Source organism: Panthera leo, chromosome A3, assembly GCF_018350215.1.
Source record: "Panthera leo isolate Ple1 chromosome A3, P.leo_Ple1_pat1.1, whole genome shotgun sequence".
Lineage (NCBI taxonomy): Eukaryota > Metazoa > Chordata > Mammalia > Carnivora > Felidae > Panthera > Panthera leo.
Window position 1 is genome coordinate 54,512,151 of NC_056681.1, and position 20,579 is coordinate 54,532,729.

At 43.9% G+C, this 20,579-nt stretch overlaps 1 protein-coding gene across 3 annotated transcripts in view; it reads right to left on the reverse strand.

Moving 5' to 3' along the window:
* The window catches only part of NCK2 (NCK adaptor protein 2), a 153,594-nt gene that overhangs the window by 36,117 nt on the left and 96,898 nt on the right, over window positions 1-20,579 (reverse strand). The window contains exons 3-4 of one of the 3 annotated variants that reach the window (XM_042931859.1): window positions 15,081-15,176; window positions 6,726-6,967 (exon numbers count right to left, since the gene is read on the reverse strand). In XM_042931859.1, the coding sequence (XP_042787793.1) occupies window positions 6,726-6,951 (226 nt within the window). In that variant the 5' untranslated portion in view covers window positions 6,952-6,967; window positions 15,081-15,176. The remainder of the gene's footprint in view (window positions 1-6,725; window positions 6,968-15,080; window positions 15,177-20,579) is intronic. The other 2 variants (XM_042931858.1, XM_042931857.1) reach the window with 2 other exon arrangements.

The following is a 20,579-nucleotide window of genomic DNA, read 5'->3' on the forward strand; positions in this document are numbered from 1 at the left end:
GACACTTCTTTGCAGGGAGTGTCAGGAGCATGGGGAATGTTGGCTCAGGGAGCCTGCACGCCCTTGGCGGTTACCACATAGCCTCCCGTGGGCTCTCTTGCCAGGGCAGGGCTGCGGTGACAGCTCTCCAAAGGGGACCAGAGGCCTGGGGCCAGTCCTCAGGACGACATACACGCTGAAAGCCTGTCTGAGGTCCCTGACACGCTGTGGCAGAAATGTCAGGTCTAAACTGCAGATCCTAGGTAAAAATAAGTATTTGGAGGCCCAAAACTAAAATTCACTTAAAAACAGGAAGAACGTTGTAACACACGTCTGAATCCTACTGAACGTTTCCATGAGTGTCCTGCCATTGCCTCAATTTCAAACAGGTCTCATCCTCATGGCCCTGTTTCTCTTCCTACTTCCCGAATTCTCTGCTGGAGGCATTCATTCAGGCTCAGAATGCTGGAGTCATCTGTGACGAGTATTTCAGTCTTCCAGCTGTTCCACACCCAGTCAACACAGAGTCCTGGGGGTTTCCTGTGAAATCCCTCTCAGCTGCTGAGCTCAAGACTTCCAACATCACCTCTGGGTTGCTCTGAGGCCTTGCTGCCAGCTACCTATGGACGGATAGGCCCTCTCCAGTCCCTTCCTGAGGATCAGGACCAGGATGCCCCCTGCACACCCTGACGGTCATCTCTGTCCGCCATATGGAAACTCTCAGGGGTTCCCTTTTCAAATGGCACCAGGCTTGGTGTTCAGGGCTGGCAGTATGGGACACCATGATCCCTCAGGACACCCCTGTGCTCTCCCTCACCCCAGTCCAGCTAACTCCTTAATATCCTCCAACACAACTTGGCTTCCAGCCTCCAAATCTTGACTTACGTTCTCCCTTCTTCAGCTGAAGCCCCACCTCCTCTCCCAAGTGTCCGCTCGGCCCGGGTACTCTTTGCTGAAGGACTTCACATTCAATTCTCAACAACTGCAGGAGACAAGTAGTCACTTATCCCATTTTACAGATGATGGAGTCCAGGCTCCGCGAGTTCAACGGTTTGGCAAAGACTCGATCTGAACGTGGTGGGGAGTCTCTCTCCTAACCCTCTGCACACTGCTTCCTGAAGGGTAGGGCAGAGCCCAGTTTCCAAGGGGATGGGCAGAGACAGTGGCACTGTTCAAATGAAGCCTGCTCATTTGTGCCAGTGTCATTTCCCAGGTATGACAAGCTTCCGAAAGTCGGGGACTCAACCTTATCCTCTCTTCATATCCCACCAGATGCAATGACGTCCGTCCAGGCTCCCACTTCTGATCCAGACATACTCTATTACACCATGCTGATCCCTACATAATGTTTGCATCCCTGTTTCAAAGCCCTTGGTTATTGTTCCCAAAGGTCACTCAGCAGGGAATGAAGTGGCTCAGAAGGGATTTCCCAGGGACAGAGCAAGGAAGGGACAGCCCAGACTCAGGCTCTGCTCCCACAAATAGGCTGTGCCGTTCGTTACTCCCTGTTCATTTTTAACCGACCACTTGCCCTGGATCAGGCCTGCTGAGAACATTTATAAGCAAAGGTCCACAGTCCTGCGGTGTCTAAACAAAAATTCCCTCACATGCCACACAATCACAGAGGCAGTGAGCTCAGAAGATCACTTCTGACCATCACTCTCCTGATCTCCATTTTAACAAAAAAGCATACATTGAATGGGCTCAAAACAGTCTGGGCTGATCCAGCAAGCAGCAGGGATTTTCCTCACTCGCAAGCTAGTGATAAGGAGAGAACTCTGGATAATTACAGAAGGTTCCAGATTAAGTACTGTGGGAAACCATTCCCATGAATAATCAGTAGGACACGTTTGCGTCTCGTGTTATTCTCATGTTTTTGGCCCAATGTCAGCAGGTGTTCAGCGATACTCTGATCTCTGAAAGGCTGATGCCAAATTTAAGGCACTGTAGGTGCCCAGGCAAAGTGGGGGGACCCCAAGTTGTATCTCCTCTGCTACAAGCCAACTTTAGAGCCTTGAGGTGGTCCCTCAACCACTCATGTCTGTCTGTTTGTTCTAACGTAAAGTTACAACAGTGCAAAAATATTGTTTTCCCTGAGCCATCTGAGAGCCACTTTCCTACCTACACGATGTTCTAACACTTACACAAGGACATTTTCCTCTACAACCACAATATAACCACCAAATCAGGAAATTCACATCAATATATTATTACTGCCCAACTCCCTGACCCAGCTCAAGTTTTGCTAGTAATTTTTCATCTCTAAAATAAAGGACTTGGTATCAGTAAAATCTCCCCTAACATTCTAACTGCCTGTCTCTGCAACAGAATCTTATCAAATGCCCACCTGCTAAGTCCATATATTCAACTTGCTATAGTAAAAAAACCTCAAATTTGAGGTGAAGTCCCATCTCTGTCCCACACTGGCACTAGTAGTGTGTTCCTGGGGAAGTCACTTAGCCACCCCAAAGTCAATCCCAGACTGGCTATGCCTCTAAGAGCCTTGTGAATTTCACCCATAGGAACCACCCCCTCCTCATCTGAAAGTATTAGCTCAAAAGGAAACAGGGGCTGTTGTATAGCCACTTAGCACTGGGAGTCTCTCTCTGCTCCCAAGGTCTAGCTTGGAATCAGAGGTAGGAGCCCTGGGGCTAATCACTGGTAGGTTGCTAAACGGCCTTAGGTATGGTCACATTGAGACAAATGCTATAAAGGAGCAACCCTGACAGGGGGTGGGTCACCTCTAGCTCCAGATACCTAGGGAGGTGGTCAGCAATGGACATGTGTGCCTTGGAACAAACCCTCCTGAGAAGGTTACTAATAGGTTATAAAGGGAACTGCATAGCTCTGCAGAACCCAAGTCAGCACGTAGACTTAAGGGAACAACTGAGAACAGCATTAACCTTTGGGGCTTTGCTGGATCCCAGCTGCTGTCGCAAAGTGGTAACAAAAACCGTTCTTCAGTAGTCTGAAGGAAAATCTTTGAAAAATACCTCCCTGGAAGCAGCTTCCCCATCTCAAAAGATTTAGCACGGTGCTTTAAAACACCTAACCCACGTAATTTAATAAGCTAGGCTGCAATGTCAAGGCCAGACTGTAGACCAGGAATGCTCCTCAACTGCTGAGCAAAGAGCTGCACAGTCTGAGCCCTTCAAAATATCAACTGGGCTCTGCCAGCAGAAAGGGCTCTTAACAATTGCCCCTTGTCATCTGTGGAAAAGTTCTCTGACTATTCATGATCATAAGTTAAATACAAGAGGAGATCCAGTATATAAATGTTTTGCTCATGTGCAAATAAGAGCTCATATTGTTTGATTTGATTATAAATTATGAAAGGAAAAGAAAGAATGTTAATCCTTTCCCAACAGAGATCTTTTTGTCAGAGGTACTGCTTTCTAGAAGTTACTCTAACCAAGTCGTGCGTGTGATTGAACTGAATTCCCCACGGACCTCAACACAGCAAGGGAGTATAAGAAAGTAGAAGAGGACTCTTACAAAGTTACATTTCTCTGCAACCAGAGACGTGTACGCACATTTATAACACTGGGACTTTGCTGGGGGAGTCCAGTGCTATTTTATTCCAAACCAGGCACCTGCCAGGAAAATCTTACTGTGGATTGAGGAATCAGGTGGACTTCTACAGCAGTAAAAATGACAAATGTGGATGACTCCAGGAGTAGCTACTGGAAGGTCAACACATGTTATTTTCACTCCTTCTAACAGGCAGTGCAGAGAAATTCTGCCGGCCGCATGATCGGCTAGAATCATACAGTAATTGTGAGAGCGCGCTGGAGACAAGAATTTAAACAGGGAGCCACGAACACTTGGCTCCAATTCTTTAGCTACAGGGACCAAGGGGAGGCAGGACGGGCTGCGGGATGTTTTCTGACCTTCCTGGTTGACAACGATGCCGTGTCGAGCCCGGCTGCGGGGAACTGAGAAGTCACTCCATTGTGATCCTTCCCTTTGATGCTGCTCAAGTGGGCAATGGAAAACTCACACTGGAACACCAAGGTCTCTCTCCGGGCAGCAGGAGCAAGGCTTCGGGGGAATACGGTGAATACAAAACAGAAAGATACACAGAAACAAGGGGGGCATTTCTCCACAGATACGGATGTCAAAAACAGAACCTCACTTGTGTTTTTACAACGCGTGATATGCTTAGCCTAAACGTTTCCAGGCAGATGCATGCCTGCACTGTGACTGAGGCCTGGAGGCGGGGCGGTCATCTTCTAGGAGAGGAGCACACGTTACTCAGGCGGCTCTCGAGGGCACAACGGGAGCCAAGGGGAGAAAGTTAAAGAAAAGCAAACTTTGATTCTATTTAAGGAAGAGCTTTCGAGCAATCTGTGTTCTCCAAAAATGGAATTGGCTGACTGTCGAGGTAGAAGTGTTCTGGCAGAGCTGGGTGGCCATCTGGCAGGGGTGGGGCAGCGGCCCAGCACCCAGCACCCAGCACCGGGAGGGGCCGATTGCGCGAGGCTCCACTAACTCGGAGAGCCTGCGGTCCCCCCGGCGCACAAGGCGGATCGCAGCTGGTGAAGGAGTAGTCACTGAGTGAGACATCTGGCTGAGGGTTTCAACTTGGGCCTTTGGCTTTTCTCCTTCTGCCAAGTGAAGGAGAAAAAGAACAATGACAAGGTATGCAAGGGAACTTCTAGATGGTTCGGGGTGCTTGCTTTGTCCTATTTCTCTTCTGAGCAACTCGTTCAGTTTCTGCGTACATCATTCTTTACTACAATATCGAGGCTGTATTTTTAAAAAATGGATAGGCAAGAAAACAAAACAAGGCAACGATGTTTAGCATCTCCCAAAAAAGGTACTTTGGTGAGGGAGAGGCTGAAATTGGAAAAATAAATAAATAAAATTAGGCCCTGGTATTTATCTACTCATGCTAACTGCATTTCTACCATAGTTCATTAAGAGTTAGAAGTATAGGACCACAACGTTCCTTTCAAGCGACTTGCTTGGAGAAAAAAAAAAAAATTAAAGGGGTATCAGGTTAGTGGAGAAAGAATGAAACTGCTCGTGCAAAAAGAAATTTCTGCATAAGGCTCAGAACCTAGGAGAGGTCGTGTGACTCATACTCAGGCCGGTGTCTCATTTCTCTTTCCAAATCATGGAAACAACCTAAGCCCTAACACAGAAACACTACCCAATAAATGAAGGCTTTAAATGGGTCTGAAGATGGGTGACTGGCCCGGGTGGCTAAGTTGGTTAAGTGTCCGACTTCGGCTCAGGTCATGATCTCATGATCTGTGAGTTTGAGCCACGCGTCGGGCTCTGTGCTGACAGCTCAGAGCCTGGAGCCTGTTTCGGATTCTGTGTCCCCCTCTCTCTCTGCCCCTCCCCTACTCATGCTCTGTCTCTCTCTGTCTCAAAAATAGATAAAAACATTAAAAAAAAATTAAAAATAAATAAATAAATGGGTCTGAAGAGAGACTCAGGAGACTTCAGGATTGCATGAAACTCAAGATGAATATTTTGCCATGCCCACTACATTCAGTGTGTAATTTTCTTCCCAGTTCCCCACCTGCTTCCCTCCGACCCTACCTGAAACAAACCCTCCTGTTAGAAATAAAAAGCAAATGCTCCAGTATATGCAACATGGCGAGAATACTGGCTTATTTCAGAGCAAACTCTTAAGTGATATCCAGTAGTCTCAGGTACGACCCACATTATACTCCTAGAAGGAGGCGACACTACATTTAGTACATGGCGGCTCAGCTCATGGTTCTTCAGCAAAGCCCTCAGAGTTACCACTGAAGGAGTAACTACTTCAAGTACATCAGATATGCACACAAGGGCAAGAGTGGACACCCTTAACTTCAGGTGATTCAAGGCGGCCTGTCCCACGTCGGGATACTGGGCACGTGGGAAGAAAACCAGGTGCCGAGCCAACCGGGCTGAGCTCCCCACGGTCCCCGCAGACGGCTTCGGACATCACCCGGGTGCTCGCCCACGGCCACGTTAGTGAACGCTGCCAGGACTGTGGTTTCTATGAAACGTCATCAATAGAGCAGAGGGGGGAAAAAACCCCACCCGGTTCAGAGCGCTTTCTGTTCCTTCCCACACTATGCATGAAGGCAGCACGGGCAGGATCACGTAAGAGAGAAGAGACCTGATGGGATGACACAGGCAGAGCTGCGGACATTTTGGAGGAGGGAATTCCATTTCAGGAACCTCTAGAATATTGATGCCAGGAGATGGAAACACGTGCGGGGGGTCCCCAGCACCCAGACACGATTCTGGACTCCAAAGTCTCCAGGAAATGACAAACATGGTATTTCTCCATCTTGATCTCTTTATTTGCAGAGATTGAAAAAAAAAAAAAAAAAAGACAACTAGGGGCACCTGGGTGGCTCAGTCGAGCGTCCGACTTTGGCTCAGGTCATGATCCTGTGGTTCGCGAGTTCGATCGAGCCCCATGTCCAGCTCTGTGCTGACAGCTCAGAGCCTGGAGCCTGCCTCCCTCTCTCTCTGCCCCTCCCCCTCTCGTGCTCTGTCTCTCTCTCTCTCAAAAATAAATAAAAACATTATTATTTAAAAAAAAAAAAAGACAACAAGAAAGAGGCCAACTTTAAAACAGACCTTTTTTTTTTTTAACAAAACAAAACACACGAACTAAAATGATGGGACACGCTCCCCTCCAAAAGCACAAAGCTTCCTCGCCACCCCCCACCGCCCCCGCCATTACGGGAAGTAGTTCAGCGATAACGTGGGACCTAAAGCACAGACGCACTCACCTAGCGTGTCCTTCAGGTTCTTCACGAGGGAACCCTTCTTCAGGCTGTTCTTCCTCTCCACGTAGTTGGACGGCACGTAGCCCGTCCTGTTGGCCGCGTTCCTCACGCGCCACCACGTCTTGGAGTCGTCCAGCAGCCACAGACGCTCGTTTTTCTTGATGTCCAGCTCCTGGTCCTGTTGGGCAGTGTAGTCCCACTTTGCTATCACAATAACTTCCTCTGTCATCTTTCATGGAGTCCTTCTGCCAGCAAAACATTTGGAGATGCTCATTAGAGAACCAACCAAACACTTCGTCCTGCGCATCAACTTGAGAAATTATGCACTGACAGCTTTTATTACTACTTGGCAACCAGTTTCCTCCTGGGTCTTGGAATAACCTTAAAATGACCTTCTTTCAACAAGCTTTGGTATTTTGTTTAGAAACAGCAACCCTAATAAAACAAACCCTGATTTTGTACATTGGGAAATCTGCGTGCTCTGCCAGAAGCAAAAACAAACTTTCAAAAAATTCTAAATAACAATGCCATAATTAAATGCGTTCACTTGATTAAGTAACAGCAGCTCCTTGTAGCTAATATGTTTACATCCACTTTCTCAAGATACGCTGAATTTTATGAACATATTTAATGAACACGCACACCCAAACTGTTCTTATAAATTAAAGCTGAAAGCAATGTGGCATCCTGGACTGGCTCCTAAAACACGAAAAGGAAATTAGTAGGAACGATGGTGAAATCTGAATGAAGTCGAGTCAACAGTAACATACCAATGTTAATCTTAGTTTTGACAAACACACCCTGGTTGCGTGAGGTGCTACACTAGGGAAAATGGAGTAAAGGGTATATGGGAATGCTTTGTACTATCGTTGCAACTTTTCTACACAAATAAAACTATTCTTGAAACCCATACACGGGTGAGTGTTTCTAGCAGCTCACTCATAATTGGCAAAATTTGGAAGTGATCAAGACGTCCTGAGGGAGGTGAATGGATAAACTGTGGTATATCCAGGTAATGGACTATTACTCAGTGATTAAAAGAAATGAGCTATCAAGCCATGAAAAGGCACGGAGGAACCTTAAATGAATGTTACTAAGTAAAGAAGCCATTCTATAAAGACCCACCTACTCTTGGCACACCAGGGTGGTTCAGTCAGTTGAGCATTCGACTCTTAATTTCGGCTGAGGTCACGATCTCATGGTTTGTGAGACTGAGCCCCGAGTAGGGCTCTGCACTGATGGTGCAGAGCCTGCTTGGGATTCTCTCTCTCCCTCTCTGGCCCTCCCCAACTCACTCTAAAAAATAAATAATAAATAAACTTAAAAAAAAAAAAGAAAAGAAAAGAAAAGGCCATCTATTGTCTCGATCTCCCAAAAACCCTCTCCTAGACCAAACTTCAGTCAGGCTCTTCTGAATCCTCTTTCCACACGAGGCCTCGTGCAAGATGTGCAAGATATTTGTACTTCTGTGTTTGTCCCAACACGTCCCAATTTTAACAAGAATCCTGCTAAGCTGGTTTAGCTAGAATCCTCCACGCTCACCCAGGTAATGCCCGACAGATGGACAGATTGCCTTGCCTGCCTTCAGGAAGAATCCTGCCAGGTCAGTTTACTCAGAATCCCTCCTTTACCTCTGATGTTTCCTTCAGTAATTGTCTGCTCATCGACTGCCTACCTTACTCCTCAGCTATAAACTCCCACTTTTCCTTCTTATCTTTAGAATTGAGCCCAAATGGGTGAGGGAGGAGGGTGGGATGAATACGTGGAGCATTCGGTTTTTAAAGTAGTGACACTACTCTGTATGATACTTTAATAGTGGATACGTCACTATACATTTGTCAAGACCCATAAAATACGCAACGCCAAGAGGGAACCATATATGAAGTCATCCCCAAATAAAAAGCTTGTTAAAACAACAAGAAATAAATAATGGTATATTATACATCTAGTTACGTCAGTTCTGGAAGTAATATATAGCAAAGGCATATCACTAAAATGAATATAGTTAACTGCTTCAGCAGCTCCAGACTTTTTAGGCACAAGATGGCCCAGTATTTTTTCCAGGAGAACCATTCAATATTCAGTCCTTCACCTGACTAGGTTTCCTTAAAACTTGGAAGGAAGGAATAATGGAAAGACTCTTAACTAAAACCCTCTTCCTCTCTGACAGAGAGAACTTCTCATTACTTAGAGGGATGACTTCAGGATTACAGAGGGAACCAACGCACTTGACTCCAAAGAAGCATGAATACCATTTTTAAATGACATGACACTTTTTATTAGATGCTAAAGAAACTTATAAATAAAACATGTTCTCCTGTTTCTTGAATTAACTTCCAAATTTAGAGACATCAAACCTTTCGGGAAGGAGGAAATATTTAATAAACCTTATGCATAATATATGCAACATCCAAGTGTACACAATGTTCATTTCCAAACTGTAGACCACTTTGTTAGACACTTTTGGAAAATCTCCCCTCCATACTATGTGTCTCTCTCTCTATCCTGACCTTTCTGTCAGGGTTAGAATTTTCAAAATCATAAAGGCAGTTTTTCTTTTTCTAATAATAATGAGAGCAGAAATAGGAATGGGGCTCAGAGACTATTCCATTTGAATACCAGCTTTGTTTCTTAATTACACAGTTTTCAAGAGAGTTTTTAACATGACGAGCCCATCACGTAAGACCAATCAAAGCCATCTATTAATTTCCTGTGTGATTTCACTGTATGAAGAGTAGTTAAGTAAGGAGCTGGCTGGGCAGGGTATGATTCCATGCACACTGAACATCCTGTGGGAGCTCAAACAAACATGGTGCCTGGGCTCTACCACAGATCAATTATATCAGAATCTTGAGGAGTGAGGTCTGAGCATCAGGTTTTTACAGTTAATCTTTCTGACAGGCCTTAGGAGGGAAAAAAACAACTAAGAGGGAACTGAGTCACAAAATGACCCCTCAGGATGCTTTCCTTGGGTCATTAGACCTGTGGGGTTGTAATGAGAACTCCAAGGGTGTGATGAGTACCTGACACACGTCAGCTTGTTTAATCTCCAGAACCCCCACCTTTCAGGGAGGTGTTATTCTTTAGGAGACTGAGGATCACAGGGATTAAGTGAGGTGCTGAATTACAGAATCAGGATTTGAGCCCACGTCTGTCAACTCCCAAATCTGTACTCATGCATCCACTTCTGGGGTGGGTGGCTGGGTGAGGGTCTAATGTGTAGTGTGTATTTCGACAGGTTTAATTCAACCCAGGAAATCTAGGATTCCAGGTCAGGTGACAATAAGAAGTTCCCCTGGCACCTAGGAAATGACTGGTTTGTTCCTTGGTCAGAGCAAGGAACCTATTCACTTGACTGGTTTCAAACCTATTCTAATTGATTCATGCCAGCTTGTATCAATATAAAAATTTCACAAGGCCAGTCAATCAATAACTGCCTCACTCGAGTGAAGTCTGCCAATCAACAGGAGCTTTACCCTGGTGCTTCAGAGGGCTAGCCAATCACATCTCCTTCACCCCAGTGGACTCCACCAATCAACAACCACCTCACTCCAGGGTTTCTGAATGTCAGCCAATCAACAGCAGTCCCAGTGGAAAAAAGAGCACCCACCCAAAAAGGCAGTAAAGGCAGGGTTGATGGAAGGAGTTGATGCTGAACCAGTTACACGGCAGCAGCTGAGAGAAAGGACAGATAACTGGGAGGTGGGGAAAAGGAAAAGGAGACTGATTTCAGTCTTGGAAGATGGGTAGGATTGGGGGGGGGCAGTGGAGTCAGAGGGTGGCTCTCCAGGCCTGAAATGTGCAAACAAGAACTAGAGGGTAGGAATACATTACTAAGCAGAAGAATTAAGAATAAATGACTCCAAAAAGTCATTTACAATAAAAAGTAAACAATATATATTTCTGGATTTTTTTAAGTTTTTAATTCCAGTATAGCTAACACACAGGGTTATATTAGTTTCAGGTGTACAATATCACGATTCAACACTTCCATCACCCGGTGCTCATCACAAGTGCCCTCCTTCATCCCCATCACCTATTTCATCCATTCCCACCCACCTCCCCTCTGGCAACCATCTGTTTCTTCTCTACAGTTAAGAGTCTATTTCTTAGTTTCTCTCTCTTTTCCCTTGCTTGTTTGTTTGTGAAATCATATGGTATTTGTCTTTCTCTGACTTAATTTCCCTTAGCATAATACTCTCTAGCATCATCCATGTCATTGCAAATGGCAAGATTTCATTCGTTTTTTCTGGCTGAGAAATAGTCCACTGTGTGTATATATATATATATATATATACACACACACACACACTACTTCTTTATCTCTTCATCAATCGATGGGCACTTGGGCTGCTTCCACAGTTTGGCTATTGTAAGTAATGCTGCTATAAACATAGGAGTGCATGTATCCCTCTGAATTAGTATTTTTATACTCTTTGGATAAATACCCAGCAGTGTGATTGCTGGATCATAGGGTAGTTCTAATTTTAACTTTTTGAGGAACCTCCATACTGCTTTCCACAGTGGCTACACCAGTTTGCATTCCCACCAATAGCACACGAGTGTTCCTTTGGGTGTCTTCTGTTTTTTTTTTTTTTTTTTTAAGCCATTTCAACGTGGAGTTCAGTACCCTTCCCTCACCCCGCACATCACCCTGTATCCCAAGAGATGTTTGATCTCTTTTCTCTTTGCCAACACAGGTTGAAAAGGCCAGCTGGAGGCCCATTCTAGAGGAAACTGCATACTGGCCAGGAGTTCAGAATCCACCCCTTTTTATCAGGGGTCCAAGAGGAGCATGTTAGTTTCAGTTAAGGGTAAGTTGCTACAGCATGTAGGACACATTGGAATAGGAAGAGATGCAGTTAAATCAAGATTATTCCATAATAAAACGGGACGTACACGCTGACTTAATTTTCTAATATGGAAGAGCCTGAACAGAAGGAAGTCTGAAAAAGTACACTCTGACTGCTGATTGTTCGGTCAGAGATAGTATTTAGATTTAGTCTATGAATCACAGAGGTGAGATCCAAAGACTAAAGCACGTTTATCACTCCAGCTTAGGCAGTTCAGAAAAATCTCATTTTTGCCTTTGTTAACTATAGCTAATTAAGTTATCATGCAGGTCCAGCCAACAGAAATGAGAGCCACATATTTGCTATTATACAGCCAGATCCTATCTTAAAGGTCAGGTGGCCGCTCTAGAATAGAGCTTAGCATGAATCTCCTGTCATACTGAATAAAAGAAACCCTCAGAGAATCTAACAAATGGGAAGCTGCTGTTTCAAGTTTTAGGTGGGAGAAGATTAAAAAAAAAAAAGAAAAGAAAAAGCCTAGAATAGCTATAAAAACTTTCTTGGCTCAAAACTTTTCACTAATTCCTAAAATAACGCCGATCCTATTCCAGGACCCTATTTTCTTTTTAAAAATGATCCTGTTAACTGCATCTTGCTGGGTTACGGCTGGGTTATGTACTCCTCAAAACAGCCCCTGTTCCTAAAACACCCCAAAATGCCCATAGCTGTTTCCGAAGAGGTCTCTGGGACCAAGCTGAACCACTCAGTCATAATGGCAAATAGAAGACGCGAGTCAAGGGCCTAGAATTCTAAGCTTAGCTAAACCATTCGTAGGCCCACCTTAGACTAGCTTATTCTGTAAAATGGAAATAACAATATTTGCCTAGCCTCATAAGATGCTTTCGATGCTCAGGAGAAGCATGATAATGTAGCGTTTAAGAGAGTGAGGCTTGGTGTCGTATGGACATCGATCGGAGTCCTGCGATGCCATATTAGCCTAGCTGCCTCTCGTATAACATGGGATAATAACAGCACCTCACTTGGGAGCTCTTGAAGAAAGCCCTAAGCACACTGCCCAGCACAGGAAAGACTCATGGGGTGCGTGGGTGGCTCAGCCGGTTAAGTGTCCCACTTTGGCTCAGGTCACGATCTCACAGTCCGTGAGTTCGAGCCCTGTATCCAGCTCTGTGCTGTCAGCTCGGAGCCTGGAGCCTGCTTCAGATTCTGTGTCTCCCTCTCTCTCTCTCTCAAAAATAAATAAACATTTAAAAAAAAAAAAAAAAAAGACTCCAGAACAAGAGCTACAGGATAAAGAAGAGGTGAATTTATATACAACAGACTATCACCCAGCCATAAAAAAGGATGAGATCCTGCCATTTGTGACAACCTGGATGGACTTAGGGATTATTATGCTAAGTGAAATAAGTCAGACAGGGAAAGACAAATACCATATGATTTCACGTGTGTGTGGACTCTATAAAACAAAACAAGCAAACCAAAAAGCAGACTCATGAATACGGAGATCAAACTGGTGGTTGCCAGAGAGGAGGTCAGCGGGGGAATGGACAAAATAGATTAAGGGGATTAAGCAGTGCAAACTTTCAATGATAAAATAAACAAGTCATGGGTAAGTACAGCATAGAAATATAGTCAATAATATTCTAAGACTGTTTTATGGTGACAGATGGTGACTACTCTTACTCGTGGTTGAGCACTGGGTAATTAATGTACAGAACTGTCGAATCAATACGTTGTATCCCTGAAACTAACATAACATTGTATGTCAATTATACTTCAAAAAAAAAAAAAAAAAAGAATGAGAATTACAGTCCTAATTAAATCCCTCTGTATACTGCAGCACACTGTACAAAGGTAAGGGGGGACTATGTTCTAGTGACCCTTTCCTTCATTCAGTCAGGATTTACTAAGCACTTACTATGCAGCAGACAGCCTTCCAAAGCACCAGGGTTCCTTGCTGCGCAAGACAGACCCCGGTGTCTATTCTCTTGTGATTTAAGCCCTAGGCACATGGGAGTTCCTTTTCAGAGACACCTCCCCTGGCCTCCCCATCTAAGGCAGTATCACTGTCCAGCCTCGCCTCTCCAGAGGTCACTGAGTGGACATTGTTTCTTCCGAATCGCACCACCTGAGGTTACCTGTTTTTGTATTTACTGTCTGGGAGACCTCATTGTGTGACAGTGGCTGTTTAGGCTTTAGCCGCCTGGTTTGATGGGAAGCTCAAGGATAAGGTAGACGATGATTCAAGGTTAACAGACATGTGCTTCATTTACCCTTCTACCAACAAAGCAATTTAGCCCACTGCAGAAAACACCAGGGTCGCAGAGCTCTAAGAAACTGCCAATCCCACCTTGCAATATAAAACTGACATGGACGAATAGGATTTCTTGAACTTAAGTCAAAATATGCAGACAGCTAAATAGACCAAAAAGGTGTAACTTTTTACCCCCAGAATATTAACTTGGAGTTTCAGAAAAATACATACATGCACTTGTGGATATAGACATATCAAAATATATGTGTCTGTGAGCAAATAATTGGTTTAGAGAGTAATCTTGAAGGAAAAGAAGACTACAGGAAAAGAATTGTTGCCCTCCCTACCTTGATTTTTCAACACATAGTCTGAATTACTTGAATAAAATGATCTATTTCACTGTGGTTCTAAACGATTTTTTTTCCTTTGTAATATTTCATTCCTTCAATGCAGTCAAGAAATGAGTATGGAAACTCACTCAAATATAGGCTTTTGGCTGATGAGGGAAGAAGGATAATAGCTCCCACACCCCCCTCCCCCGCCACCGAAGGTATCTGCATCCAAATGCCTGCAAACCTGTGAATGTATTAGATTGCATGGCAGAGGGTAATTAAGGTTGCTCATCAGCTCATTTTGAGAGGGGGAGATTATCCTGGATTAGCCAGGTGGGTCAGAAATGTGGTTCATTTGAAGACAGGAAGGTACTACTAAGCCAAGGGATAAGGATACCTCTAGAAAGTAGGGGGGAAAACAAGGAACAGATTCTCCTCTAGAGCCCCCAGAAGGAATGCAGCCTTGTGGAAACCCTGATTTTAGCCTTGTGAGCCTGGGTTTTTGGACTTCTGACCTCCAGAACTGTTAAGAGGATAAATTTGGGCTGTCTTAAGCCACCGAGTTTGTGGTGAGTTGCTTTAGCAGCCAACAGAAAAACCCATGCAGGGACGCTTGGGTGGCTCAGTCAGTGAAAAGTCCAACTCCTGGTTTTGGCTCAGGTCATGATCTCACGGTGTGTGAGTTCAGGCCCCATGTTGACAGTTTGGAGACTGCTTGGGATTCTCTCTCTCCCTCTCTCTCTAAAAAGAAACAAACAAACAAACATCTATTAAAAAAAAAAAAAAGGAAAGCCCACGTAGTGACCTTAGCAAGGTCAGTCCAAAAAGGCAATACCTTCTATGTATTCCCTCATTTATTACAATGTTTTCCTCCCTCTGTGTGTATCGGCAAATATTTTTAAACAGTACATTCATATTAAGGAGATACCCAAAGAAGCAGTCCCAGAAACAAATGAAAAACCTTATAACTTCCTTACTAAAGTTTCAAATTGTGCTGTAAGTAAGACTTGCCAGATGCCCACTAATTTGACAGGAGTTGGCAGAAACCTGTGGTATCCTGTGGGGGAACAGAAAGACCAGTTGGTGGCTTTTTACAAGCAGGATCACTAATTACAGCTAATACACTTCAACTTTAAGTAGGACACAATATGGAATCCGGTGGCCGTTCCAACTCTCAGTAAGTTAATTAAGCCGTGACAAGAGTCAAGGTCTTACTACTTCCCTAAGGCACAAAAATACACTACATGTAAAAGAGAAAATAAACAATAGCGCTAGGCTCTCCACACTGTTTTTCCACAGAGGTGGAGGGGTGCCAGTACAGGATGACAACGGAGTGGCTAAGGGGTGCACGGGTGTACCTGAGCAACGACATTCACCTTGTACACGCACCACACTGTTTCAGATGTGCTAGCTCATCAAATGTTTACGACAACCTTCGGAAACTGAAGTTATCTACAGATATAGGCAAGGAACGATAAACCTGGAGCATAATTAAATAGCTTGTCCAAATCCACAAAGCTATAAAGGGCCTGCACAGGGATTCCAAGTGCCTAGAATGGTCTCATCACAAAGCTCAGGCTTTATATCCATGATCCTCTACGACCCGGGAGTGTTCCCTGGTAGAATTTTGTAGCATGGCTGAAGAAAGAAATCCCTAGGGAAAGGCGGATACGAATAAGCAAGACACGAATTTCAATTTCTTTTTGATGGACTGGTAAATGAGAATGAGATGAGAGAAAGAGACAGTAGCTCCCAGTCTTCCAGGTGTGATCTGGGAAGGCCTTGTTGGCTTTTTAATATCCTATTGGAGGAGGGGTACAGGAAGGCTAGACCAGCTGCAAGGGAAGTTTCCCGATTCCAAAACACAAAGTTGAAGAGTTCAGTTCCTCCCGTGGTGCAGGAGCAGGCCCATGGGTATATACTGTTGTCACCCCAAGCAGATGGCCACCTCCCTGCAGCTGCTCCTGCTAAGCGTGGCTGAACAGGACAGGGCACAGACTTCCAAGGCAGTAAGAGCCTGGTGGCTTTCACTCCATGGGTTATTTTGGAGAGGGTCTTTTTTAGGATTTGTTTCCTAATTGTATTGGATGACAGTCAAAGCCTGTAAAGTCTCTACATCTTTGTATGTGTGAAGGTTTCCTTTGTGATTGTTCCTCTCCAGTTGGGGAAGGCTGGGTTTAAAATCCAGTTTCAGCACCAACCCGGGAGGTGACCGTGGGGGAAGTTGCCTAACTTCTCTGACCTCCATTGCTGTGTTTGAAGATGGGGTCGGAGCTTCTGTGAGGCTGAAATCAAATGATCCACAGGAAGTACCCACTACCTGGTCCATGCTGGATAATCGTTAAGACATTCTGGTTCCCCCTATATCATGAGATGCCAAATCACAAGACTCAGTAGACTCGAATGTAGCTTGTTTACAGGGATTCAAAAAACATGTTGCCCTAGATTATGACAGTGCCATTTAAAAAGAGTGGCATGAGGGAATTTAAAATAACCATAAGACCAGTGCTCTAAGGTAGTGCCATCAAACTGGGATGCCAGAGCACCATCAATCCTATGCTGGAAGTTTTATAAGGAGGTCCCAACAGATCTTGGGTGCACCCGGCTCCTGCTGTGGCTAATCTGAATGATATCTGCTTGTATTCAGCCAAGAGAGAATTGTCACGTGTCCATGGCACTTAACCACAATACATTTTATAGGCAAGTAAGTGTAGCCAAGTTATTTCCAAAACATAAAGCATTTGTTGATGTTACTGAAGGGAACCAGTGAAAAGAGATTCCTAAACATCCAAGATGGAAGGTGGCTGGCTTTTTTTCCTCCTCCTCTGCTGCCTGCTGCTTCCTGGTGCTCCTGGCCCCTCCCCAACCCCTGGGGCTCTGCAAGCGAGCTCACTTTGCACTGATGGTTCCAGGGCTCTTGCTCCCTGGTGTCTATGTCTCCGATGGTGGCTCTGCATCACACCGGCATTTCCACCTGCCCACTGGACCTAGCCTCATTGACCCAGAGCGGCACTTATCACCTTTTTAAAGACTGATTACAGTATTAGTAGAAGCTCAAGCACACAATATGCCATACGATTTATTTTTTAAACTGTGGCAAAACACACATAACATAAAATTTAACCATTTCTACTAATTTTAAGTGTACAGGTCCAGTGGCATTAAGTACATTTACATTGTTCAGCCTCGATCTCCAGAGCTTTTTCATCTTCTCAGACTGCAACCAGGTTGCCATTATGCACTAATTTCCCATCCCCCTCCCCTGGCAACCACCACTCCACCTTCTAGCTCTATGATTGTGACGATTCTAGGGACCTCACGTAAGTGGGATCATACAGCGTCTGTCCTTTTGTGTCTGGCTTACTTCACTCAGTATAAAGTCCTCAAGGTTCCTCTACCTTATGGCAGGTGTCAGAATTTCCCTCCTTTGTAAGCCTAAAAAATATTTCACCGTAGGTATTATACCGCATTTTGTTTATCCACCCACCCATCCATCGATGGACATATGGCTTACTTCCACCTCTGGATTATTATGAGTAGCACTGCTATGAATGTGAACGTGCAACTATTTCTTTGAGAGTCAGCTTTTAATTCTTTGGGGCATATATCCCAAAGTGGATGGGGTCATGTGACCATTCCATTTTTTTTTTTTTTTTAATTTTTTTTTTAACGTTTATTTATTTTTGAGACAGAGAGAGACAGAGCATGAATGGGGGAGGGGCAGAGAGAGAGGGAGACACAGAATCAGAAGCAGGCTCCAGGTTCTGAGCCATCAGCCCAGAGCCCGACGCGGGGCTCGAACTCACGGACCGTGAGATCGTGACCTGAGCTGAAGTCGGACGCTTAACCGACTGAGCCACCCAGGCGCCCCCCCATTTTTATTTTTTGAGGAACCTCCAAACTATTTTCTGTAATGGCTGTACCATTTTACATTCCCACCAGCAGTGAACAAGAGCTCCAATTTCTCCACATCCTCACCAATGTTTGTTATTTTGTTGTTTGTTTTGTTTTGTTGCTGTTGTTTTTAATGTTTACTTATTTTTGAGAGAGACAGAGACAGAGTATGAGCCAGGGAGGGGCAGAGAGAGAGGGAGGCACAGAATCCGAAGCAGGCTCCAGGCTCTGAGCTGTCAGCACAGAGCCAGACACGGGGCTCAAACTCACCAACCGCAAGATCATGACCTGAGCCGAAGTCAGATGCTTAACCAACTGAGCTACCCAGGTGCCCCAATTTTGTTTTGTTTTTGATAGCAGCCATCATACTGGATGTGAGGCACAAATAATTTCTTAAGCAAACTTTCTTTTTACTGGATCCTGAGCAGGATTTATTAGTGGATGGCAATTCTCAAGAAAAAGAAAGTTTTATACTTTATAATAAAGCTCGGATTTTCTGCTATACCCCATCCCCATCTTTTTTTTCTTTTTAAGTGAATACTGCTAATTTATCCTTACTCTCAGGATCAGATAATCTCCCAAACTGAGCCATATTAACAAAAATATCTTCAAATGTGAGTTTGCAGAAGTTTGTCACCAAGCAACTAAGTTTACTATGTGAAATCCCTGACACAACCAGAATTCCAAACACTAGACTAATAAGTCAATATGAGTCATTAGTGCCTAGGAAATTTGACAAAAGAAATAGAATTGGGAGTTCTGTTGCTGCAACAGAAACTGGGAAATGCTATTTTTTTTTTACTCTTTTTATACATAATTTACCACTCAGGCCCTGAGAGTATCCATTTTGCTAACCTTTGCTAACCTCTGTCAGTTTCTTCATGAGCGTCTTAGACATTCAGCACACTGAGAAGAAGGTTATGAGCATTAATTTAGCCCAAGTACCACCATTTTGGAGACTCACTGTCAACGTAACAAGCCAATTTCATTATACAGCATTAATTGTAAAACACACGGACTTGGAACCAGCACGGTCTTCCATCGGCCTAGAAGACATCACAGTAACGGGGTCAAGAGACAAAGGAGAGCAATGGAAAAATACCCCCACCCCCAAAAGGTAAACTTGTAGAAGTAGAGCCAGAAAGTGGTTGCCAGTAGCTGGGAAGGTGGAAGAAACAGGGAGGATTAGGTTTAGGTAAAAAGGATATAAGCTTTTATAGCTCTAAGATGAATAAGGTCTGACAATCTCCCGTAGAGCACAGTGACTACAGTTGGTAACACTGTGTTGCATAAGTGAAATTGGCTAAGAGAGAACTTAAATGTTCTCACCAAAAAAAGAATGAAATATGTGAGGTGATGGATGTTTTAATTAACATCTAGGTGGGGAGAATCCTTTCACAACATATATGGAAAATGATAGCACCATGATGTATACTTTAAGTACCTTCCAATTTTATTAGCCAGTTGTACCTCAATAAAGCTGAAATTAAAAAAAGAAGAAAAGAAAAATGCTCATCTGTGAAAATGGACACTGATCTCTGGCAAAATTTGGCCCTCCTTTCCAATGCCACGAGAGTGTGAAGTGTTTTCACGATGCACACCCACTGCTCTCAAAGTAGACAAATAGCCATCGTTCACCATTTCTAAGAGTTTATTGGGCTTTGCTATTTTTTTCCCCACAAAAGTAATTGTAACTGTTATAACTTAAATATCTATTTCATAAATATATCATAACGTAAATGCCAGGAGCTTCCTTGGTTCTTACTAATGAATTCAGCTACACTAATCAATACCTGACCTTCTTCCTTACCACTTTATTATTCACAATCCTCTGCCTAATTCTAAAACCACACAAGAGTAAAACTAGAAGCACAGTGATTTTAAAAACAGTCCATATTATCAAGGTCTTACAGTGTCCAAATGTAATTAAGCTGCCCAAATCATTTTAGGTCTTCAGATATACATGGTTTATGCCCACATTCCTCAATATTCCAGGTTTTCAATTTTCCTGCTTAATGGCGAGAAAAAATTACAGAAAGCCCCTCTGTATCTAGCCCTGGGGATGGGGACCTTCACCCATCATGCTCAGGATGGAGCCTGGCCCAGGTCAGGGACCTAGTACATGAGGGGATACCTGGCTACTCTGGGTTTACTCACTACACAGATACCCCTACAAATGCTTTTGTAAAGATAAATGCAGATATTTATTCCAAACATATCATTGTTTTACAGAAGTCTTTCCCGTCATTCAAGAAAACAGAAGGAGAAAATAAGAATTTCTATCATCTGTGCCTGATTTTTTGAAATAAAAAAAAATTATTATTTTTTTATTTTTCAGAGTAGTTTTAGTTTCCCCCTCTCATTAACATCTTACATTAGAATGGTACATTTGGGCAATTAATAAACCAATACTGATGCGTTATTATCTAGAGTTCATATTTTATGCGGATGCCCTTGGGTTTTGCCTAAGTCCTTTTTTAAAATCCGCGATTCCACTGGGAAGACCACATCACAGTCAGTCCTCATGTCTCCTTAGGCTCCTCTTGGCTGTGACAATTTCTCAGAC